This window comes from Ixodes scapularis, unplaced genomic scaffold (genome assembly GCF_016920785.2).
Source record: "Ixodes scapularis isolate PalLabHiFi unplaced genomic scaffold, ASM1692078v2 PGA_scaffold2__306_contigs__length_199485367, whole genome shotgun sequence".
In the NCBI taxonomy this organism is placed as follows: Eukaryota; Metazoa; Arthropoda; class Arachnida; order Ixodida; family Ixodidae; genus Ixodes; species Ixodes scapularis.
In genome coordinates, this window is record NW_024609857.1 from 112,821,664 (window position 1) to 112,831,231 (window position 9,568).

The window sequence follows — 9,568 nt, forward strand, 5'->3', positions numbered from 1 at the left end:
TGACTGAGGCTTTGCTGATGTAGGCATGCTCCTTATCAGAAAGGGCTACAGAAAGAGCGTTCATACAGACATCACTCAGGTGTGTTCTAATCATTGAAGCTTCATGAATCTTCTGCTCTAATTTTGTTCTGAAGTTCCCCACCGCTTTTGTTCTATAAAAATTTGGGTTACAGTCATCTCGGTCACAGTGTACAGCTAAGTGGCCAGACGGGAATTTTCTTGTGGCAGCAGAGTGCTCTCTAATTCTGTCATTGATGTGTCTCCCCATTTGGCCCACATACACCCTTCCGCATGACAAAGATTTTGCACGCAACCCCCGTGGCACACTCTCGGAACTTGTTAATGTGATGCTTTTTTACGAATTCCCTCTGCCACTCCCAAATCATCCGAGTTCCCTTTGATCTTTTTGCATGGCACAGGAAGTTTATTCGACACGGAGAAAACAATGGGAGTCCGAAAACGATTCACCACCTTTTTTAAGTTGTGAGATACTTAATGAACATAGGCCCACGAGTCTGCCCTAAGCTCTTTACTAAGCTCTCCGAAACATCTCACAGAACCCAGGGAGGGAAACCCGCTTGGCCTTATCTCAGTAGATGTGAATAGAAGCTAGTGCTTGTTCTGTAAGGACGGGATTTTTTCAACGAGGCATCCAGGCAGGTGGAGGCTATTCCCCTTTTAACAAGTTTGAAGTGAGCAGAGTCAAAAGGTAGAATCCTCTTCATACACCCAACACACACAATCGACCTCAAAACAAAGCCCCAAGTTCAAAAATTGTAACCGCCCAGAGCTCGGGGCTCCGTGGGTGAGACTAAGGCTGGCCACGCAGTTTGTAAAGATCATCAGCACCCCGGGAATCAATTTGTCGTTAATTTCTACATACTGCGAAGCAGAATCTCCCGATACCTTTCAATACACATTTGCACGGCCACCTGCAGTTGGTCATGTGAGGTAGCATAAAGTAAATCCTCAACATCGATCGAAAAACCATTCCTCCCCTTCAAGCCTTTGCATTTCACAAACTCAATTATTTCTTCGAAATTTCTGACTAGAAAAGGGTCCCCCAGCTTTAACAGACGAGTGGCTCAATAGCCCATTAAAGAGTGCTCATGTCACAAAATATCTATTGCAGATTGATCTATACTCGTTTTTACCTCGAGATCCGCTGTAAAAAAAAAATCCGGATTCTCGCAGAACATTACTAACCTGCCCCTTAGTGCTTTGAATTAAGATATGTGTAGGTGCATCTTATATTAGCTTTGTGTTATTTTATCGAGACATACATGTTTCAAAAACTAAAGCATTGTTTCTTCCTTCAACAGCCAAATTCGCGACTCTAGCGACCTATAGGGGGCGCCACCACCAAACAAACATGGCGGCTGGGTCCAGGTCGTGTCGGCTCGGCCGGGACGCCTGAACGGGTGGCGCATTCAATTTAACAGATTTTCTTTTCTTTAATGCCCAATTTTAGAGGTATTTGAACTGAGACGGTTAAGTGTAGCCAGTGCACATAAACTTGCAGAGCATAGTTTTGTTTTCTCGGTATTTTTTTTGTTCTTTTCATGTCAAACTTATGTGTCGGAGATCTCGTTCAAAACCGGAACTATGGATCCGGAGAGACGGCAATAGGCTCTAATCAGTTTTGATCAACTAAGGAAAGCGCCGATGACTACAGAGTTGTTCCACCGAGAGTAATTTTCAGCTAACTCTCATGCCTCGACCATGCGGCTTATCTGTCCGCGACATTGAGCTTTTGTGCGTATCCGTGTTTAAGAAACAGCTCCAGTCGTCTGCTTGGTCAACAACACAGGCTGCAGGAAAATTACGAAAATTAAGCAAGCGCTTCTTGAGCCAAGGAGCATGTTAACTTGCTGGCGCCCCACTAAGCAGCTGATACTCGTATTTCAGTTCCAGTTTTAGTAAGCAATCGAGAAGTCATTTTGACGAGCGGGTTCTGTATTATATACTACGTAGTACTATGTCCCAATAAAGCGATATCAGTATATTCTTCGGCTTGAAATATGAGCTTAGTTGACTAGGTATTAAGTGAACTGCTGAATAAAAGTATATTTGACAGACAGAGAGATACTTCTTAAACTTAGCCGAATGGTACTAGCCGGTAGCACGAAGACGAATGTGGACAAACTGAAGAGTTTTCATAGGAGATTCACGCAGAACCTCTCTGCATTGAACTTAACTTCGTATCCTGAACGAAAAAAATGAGTATTTTTTTTGTGGCCCGTCAACCTGAGCAATCTAGACGTATATTGCTGCTGGCTTCGACGGGGGTATAATATAAATATTGGAGGCGCGATAGATCATAATGCCGTGAAAGCTTCTAACTTTGCGAGACGCGTCCCCCACCTTTTGAAAGCAGATAATTTCCCTCATTAATCATATGCAGCGAGCAGGTTTTTCTGAATCAAGTAAAGGTGAAATCAGCCCAACTCCTTCAGTGTGATTCAGATGAGCTTTTTCGGCGAAAAGTAGTCAAGATGAATAGCCAACGCACCGATTGGCGTAGGTGACCGAAACTTGAAGCTAATCGAACACAACCAAACTCAAGAAAAGCAGCTATTGAACCTTCCCATTCACTTCACTGCAACATTGGTGTTCCCTCCAGTGAAACACCTCGTCTGTCGTCCTCAGTCCACTTTTCTACATCCTTACAAAGAAACCACTTATCAGTTACCAAGTAGTCGTCACTTTGAATGTGATTCGAGACAGACAAGAAATCAAACCTTTTTCCCGTGGTTCCTCTTCATCCGAGAAATCGAAAGCACGCGACCGTGTGTTGTGGAGTAAACGGGCTTTCAAACATGCGATGGAAGGAAAGAATCTACTGAGGCTTCACCACACTATTGAACACTCAGGCAAACTTAAGAAATTTTCGGATCTTTGTCAAATTACACTGTTCGCCACCGCGCCGACAACACCAGTCCGCGAAAGCCACCAGAGACGCGGAGGGGCGCGGAGCGACCTGGACCGGCTGGTTCCCGGTTTTCCCGCTTGGCGGCGTCCGTTTTGCTGGAGTCGCGAATATTGTAGAGCTACTATGCGCAGCCAACGCATAATGCATAAAACTTTTTCTCTTGAGGTGTCAACGAGTATAGACCAGTGCCCGAAATTTTAGCACCAGTGATAAAAATGGAAAATAATCTCAAACACAGGCTCTTGCGAAGAGAGGGGCACGCATAAAACAAGATTTTTGCTTTTTACAGCACTCTTGGCATCGAAGTTGTTCTTGGAGCTTCGTGAATATACATTTCTAACGTTCTTGCGCTACGATATGCGCGAAGGTTTCTAATAAAAAAGCAAGTCTCGCAAAAAGCGCAGCCCCCGTAGTGCATCATGTCATCAGCATAAACAAACATGCCGGCGCCCATGGAGCAGAGCAAACACTGTCTATTTGCGATCTACCGAACTATAGAGGGCGCGCTGGGCAGACGAAATGGCAGACGAAAGGGCATTGTTTTCTTCGTTCAGCACATGCGCCGCCATAAATTTCTTGCTCTGCAGCGTAAAATTGGTATTACATATGAAAGCAAAGTGATTTTTCGACAGTAGAAACCTTCTAATTGGAGCGTAGGAATGACATTTTGGAAGCATAAAACTAATTACTTGAAACTATGTTTGTTTCTATGCTGCCCACGAGAACCAAGCAGCGATAGCAGACAAAAGAGTTGAAACGACCTCCTCTCCTGAGCTTATCGCAGGGGTGGAACGGCTGCGCCATTTGCGCCATTTTGCGCCAGACGCATTTGTCTGCGCCATCCTGCGCCATTTTGCGGAAACTGCGCCACAGCCAATACATCGCGCCATTGTGCTCCAAATCGCTGAACGTGCGCCCAATTTTTTTTTTTTTTCATTTTGTCTTGGTTTCGGTTTTTATCGACTCGATTGGCAACAATGAGCGCGTTTAGCTTGGTCGGCCTTGCAATCCTTTGTTCTGTTTATTCTTCCTTTGTATCCCAATTCCCGAGTCGGAAGCGCGCGAAAAAACTCGGGGTTCCAATTCCAAGTGCTACACCACCTGCGACTGGATTGTTGTTCTTCAACCCTAAGCGGCTAAGCAAGTCGGCCGAGAAGAGGTAGAGCCATTAAGCGTCAGATTACCTGAGGCTCTGCGGCCCGGGTTCCGGACGTCAGCCAGTTGAAAACACATTAGCAAACGATTCCTTTTAGTACTTCTTCGTTAGAAGTTGGAACCGCATTCCTGCAAGATAAATCGTGATTTGATAGAACTGAAACGCAGTCCGATCCGAAACCTTGCCGGCCAGCAGCTCTCACGCGAGCGATAGATCTTGCTTGACAAACCTTGCTCCTGCTTATCGCTAAGAACACGATAACTCCATTAATCGTAGTCTGCTGCTTCAATATTGAGTTATACAATAGTATAAACTCGGAATTTGTTGCCCTGTTCCTCCGCGCAACTGCACGTCCGTTTCTCACGCACGTCACGTGGTTCGCACATATAATTACCATCTCGAACAGGTGTGAGTTGTGCCATAAGCAGTGCTGGTTTGCATTTTGAGCAGCTGAAAGCCACTCAGAAAATATCAAGGACACTGTCTGCAGAAACAAATGGTACTTGCTTTTTGGTTCTCATTAAGGCTCACAAAGTTTCAAGTTTTCGCATCTGTTACACTGTTATCCCATCTACATAGGTCCCTAACCACCATCTGTGTTGTTCTTTTGTGCTGCTAAGCACAACTGAAATTGCTCCCGTGCTTGTCTAAGACACAAGCTGAAGTTCAGTGAAAACTGAGCTGAGCTGCACCTAGCCTGCTCCAGAATGTAGTTTTAGCTGCTCCCAACCTGCTCCAAAACAGCTGTTTCAGCTGCTCCCGTGGCTGCTCCCAAGTACATTTCATGAGTTCCACCCCTGTTATCGGCGTTGCCGCTACGCGGCGTCGATTTTGCTGGAATCACCGATAGCTCGTTACATTCGAGTTGCCTTCTTGTAAGTGATGTCGTACGGTACAAAACCAACAGACAAAAAGGGCACTGAGAGCAGCTGAACTGGGAAGAAGAGCGAAGGACATTGCGGTACATGGTGCATTCCTAAATAAACTAGACAAAGCCAAATTCTCCACATCCACTCAAATTGCAAGATACGTGACTGGTCGCATATTATAGGGGGATTTTTCTTGCCGTCGTTTAGACATGTTAGGTTACATTCCCGATAGCCGGCGAAGTGGACTCGTCGAGATTTCTAATCGGTTGTGGTCGTGTCCGCTTGCAGGTTGGTCTCAAGGACCAGGACCTGACGGACATCTCGAGCATCATCACGGAGCTGCTCAAGAGGCTGCGTCCTAATGCGGTGCCGCTGGTGGACGCCTTCGACCACCACGACATGGTGCTGAGCAGCGCCCTGGGATCGTACGACGGCCGCGTTTACGAGCGCATGTACGAGAGCGCCCTCAAGGCACCGCTTAACAAGACGCAGGTAGGGACTAGACAATCTAGGTGTCACTTTCTTCAACCCTTTTGCCATTGGTTGTATCCTTCCAAAGATGTGCCCCAGTGATTGGGTTTCTAGTGAGGGAAAAGTGCAAAGAAAGAGTCGATGCACGGTGTTTCTTAATTGCCTAATGGGAGCACGTACAGTGCTTGGAAGCTATCCAGGTTTAGAAGCGTTGAATAAACATGTTGAGGGCAAAAAGTTGACGCCTTTTTTTCAATCAATTTTTTTTGTTGTTGTTCGTGCGTCCGCTTTTGCCATGTTTTGGCGGCTTCAGACTTTGAACCGAGTGTTTTTTTGCTGAGCTTCTCCATTGGGCGAGGAGCTTTCATTCTTTGAATTCATATCTGAGAAGCGTTAGAAGTTTTAATCGTAAAAGCTGGCACTCCCATTGCCACTACAGTGCAACCCTCTTATAACGATAATGAGAAAACCCAAAATTTCAAGAATCAATTTAATTGAATATTGTTGTATCTCGTTTAGAAACTGATAATTTCGAGTCTTGAAACTCTAGAAACTGATAATTTCCAGTCTAGAAACTCTAGAGACTGATTGTTATAAGCAATTCATTGTTTTATGTAGTATCGTTATAAGTGGGTTGCACTGTACCGCCAGAGCTAAAGGGCAACCCTGCTTCAATTTTGCTTTGGAAAAAACAATGCAGCCCTCTTCAGTGTCAGCTAAGAAGACCACGCGTCAAATATTACAACCTAGTTCTGTCTAAATGTTTCCTAAACGGTCCGGCAAACCTTGTAACGTGCCAAGTTGCGAGAACCAGCTGACTGTAGCAGGCGAATTGAGGTGCGACCAACAGCGCGGTCGAGGCAACGGCGTTGGCCTAGCCAATATTGAGCTAAATGCCATCACCATTGCCCTTTTTTGTTTGTTTTTACTTCCCCGGGCAAGCTTAACTGGTGACGTCGACAACGTTTCCTCTTGGTGCTTGGCGGTGTTCACGTAATTGGTGGCTTCTTGAGAGCCGTCGGGCCATCCTCGCCGCCTCCCGTGTCACAATTGGCATTGCATAGCTGCCAACTCTCCCGAATTGTCCGGGAGCCTCCCGAATTTCGATCACATCTCCCGATTGTATGGACGCGACCTCAAATCTCCCGAAAAATGGCCGCCGTAGTTTTTATGACGCTTTATCGCTATAATTATCATGCCTGTGTCAGTCCAAGTTAGTCGAGAGTGGGTTCAGGTACTTTGACAGGTTACCACGTGACAACTCGGAGTAGCAGCGTAAAACGAGGGTAGAATTTCAAACGCCAAGGTTTGAAACCTCTACTCCTGAGTAAGTTTGAGCGCATTTTGGAACACGGCTTATATAATAATGGGTACTCGGTGCGCTAGGCTTCACTTGGTTTTGTCAGGATGACGAGTGAAGTGTGGAACGCCGAACTACTCTTTGTGTTTCCCCGAGTTTAGTTGCAACTATTGATGGTGCTTTCAAAAGCCAAGAAGTATTTGCAAGAAGTACTTGCAAAGCTGAGAAGTATGGATCTTGTACCATGTGCGCCTGTGATGTGAGCGTTTCACACGGCGGCAAGCCTGGCATCAAGATACAGATCGCTTCACGAAAGCATCACAAGTTCACAACTATGTTCGTGCCATAGAAGGCAGGGCACCATCGGCAGTTTCCCTCAAAACAACTGCGAAGAGTGCGTGATACACGCAAACTGCCTCTACACAAGATTTCTTGTAAAAAAAAAAAAAAAAATTTTTTTTGTTTTGTTTTATTTTTTATTGCCAAAACGCAGTGTATTGATGAGGATAAAATACCTTCTTATGTGGAAAGCTTTTCAAACCAATATTTTGCATAATAAAAGTGCAGATGTCAGGGTAAAAATAGATAGCTGCACCCTCTCCCATATGTTCTAGTTAAGGCCAAAGCTTAGAAATGCTCAATATTTTGCAGCACTTTTATATGATAGATTTCCTTGCTAAATGAGGTGACTTATATCAATGTTGCCGTATTGTACCTCCCCCTGTAGCTTATAGGAAAATTTTCCTATGGAGATGGAACGTCATATGGCGCCTTTAGGCCTTTCTCTCTATAAATTTGTATGCGTTTACCACCCTATTAAAATTTTGAGATGTACTCTTTAAAGGAAGCATGTATAGCTTAATGTAAAGATTAAAAATATATTAATGTGCCTTTCTTGCTTCCTCTTTTTAGGTGCACGAGTCTTACCACAATTTCCTGGAGCCCCTCATGAAGTCGAAGCTGTGAAGACGACCACTATGTACAACAGCAGAATTCTACATGCCTGTGGGGGTGTACTTTGATTTCTCAAATGCACACAACATAACCTCTAGTTATTTCAACTGTACCCATGTATAAACCACTCTAGAGTCTCACAATTTTCTGCCGTTTTTAACTAGAGCACTTTTTTTTGGTCTTATTTAGATCTTTGTATACACATTTGTATTTTGGCGTAATTTCTCTCATAAATCATTATTACCATCTGTTACCATATTCCTATTGCGGTCCGCTCGGGATCTTTTAAATCTCGTGTTCTGTCCTTTTATGCCTGAAATTAGTCACCATTGCAAGATTGTAGACAGCTACTATTTATAATTGCCATAGGCATTACTGAAATATCGTTGCAACACGAAGGGTGGTCGGAACCCGTTGGGAGAACTTAAAAAGGAGCCTACTACTAGAAGGCTCGGGTGTGGTAACCAGCATTTCGCACTAAGAGGTAGATTTTTCAGGGACCTTAAGGAGCCAAGTTTTTTAGTTCAACGTTAACTTTTGCCCTGAGGTTTCCATGAGGTCCTTTTTAGAGGACTATCACTAACGCTTTTGCGGAAAGTAAATAGTGTAAGATTCAACAGAAATATCCGCAAAAATATTGTGGAGTAGACTTAAGAGTGGCCATTACTTCTGAGTATTACATGCATGGTGGACAGTATAGCTTACAAGATGAATTTGTACTGCCTTCCAGAGTTTCTTCATACTCGGCCTTTATTGGGCTGTCAGAGTGCACAAATCTTCTCTTTTTTCGTGGAATGTTTAAGCGCTCAATTTCACGAGCGACGTAATTGCTAGAACTCACACTTGTGTTGTAGAAGTTTGTAACTATGAAACCTTTTTTCTCTGTAACATGTTTTTCATTTCTAACTCGACAATGTAAGAATGTTGAAATTTACTACTTTACGTAAAATTGCTTTAATCTATAATGCTGAAATTTGGCATGCATGCACGATACGTGAAATGGGAGCTTGGCCTGTTTGTCGAATGTATTTGAAAGTATTACGAGTATTTTAACATTCCATTTTGGGAAACGTGTCTACTGTTGGCATTTGCAGATGGCAATTTTTTTAATGAATATATTCTGTTGCTATTTTTTTCACGTATTGTGAAGAATGTGTTAAGTCTCACGTACTACAAGTTTTGCAATACATAGCTCTATAGAGTTTATATCGGAGAATATATTTTTCTATGTATGGTGACGTGGTGCTCAACTCTTGTTTATACAATTTATGCGTACATATTAAACATTGTTCAACATTTTGTGGTCGACTGATTTCAATGAGGCGCACATAAGAGTATTTTTGGTTAGATCTTTCTCAATATCTAGTACTTCAGAATATCGGTATATCTTATTCAACCCTTGAATCAAATAACTAGTGCAAAACTTCAAGAAATTTTTCAATATTTTTAAAATCTGCTGCAGATTATTTTACTTTCGTTCAAAATGCTTCTCCCAAGGTACGGGTGCATTGCGGAGAAGCGACATTGTGGGAAATTTTTTTCCACACTGCGACCGTGGAAGGAAAGAGGGTTGTGCAGGATTGTGCGCAGATTTTGAGAAACTTGTAGCTTTGTTTTCACAGGTACTAAAATGCTTAACTGTAAGATGATTTTCATCCTTAGAAATTGCATGAGTGCATGAACCTTGCATAATTTAATTTATACAATTTATTTTAAAAAAATATTTTAAATTTAGTTTGTGTAGAATACAGTTAAAGGTCCAGAAGATTTTATTTAGCCCCAAATATGTTACAGGCCTAAATATTCGAGCCAATGTACTCTCAATTTAAAAGGAATCCTAGGATTATTTTATTGTATTGTTTTGATTTTCTGTGTAGAAATCTGCG

The 9,568-nt window shown here is 43.2% G+C and overlaps 1 protein-coding gene across 1 annotated transcript in view; it reads left to right on the plus strand.

Annotated features, from left to right (window-relative positions):
* Window positions 1-8,981, plus strand: part of LOC8027406 (peroxisomal acyl-coenzyme A oxidase 1) — a 55,414-nt gene extending 46,433 nt beyond the window's left edge. The window contains exons 13-14 of the mRNA XM_029982513.4: window positions 5,246-5,449; window positions 7,641-8,981. Coding sequence (XP_029838373.1) covers window positions 5,246-5,449; window positions 7,641-7,694 — 258 coding nt within the window. The 3' untranslated portion in view covers window positions 7,695-8,981. The remainder of the gene's footprint in view (window positions 1-5,245; window positions 5,450-7,640) is intronic.
* The last annotated feature ends 587 nt before the right edge of the window (window positions 8,982-9,568 follow it).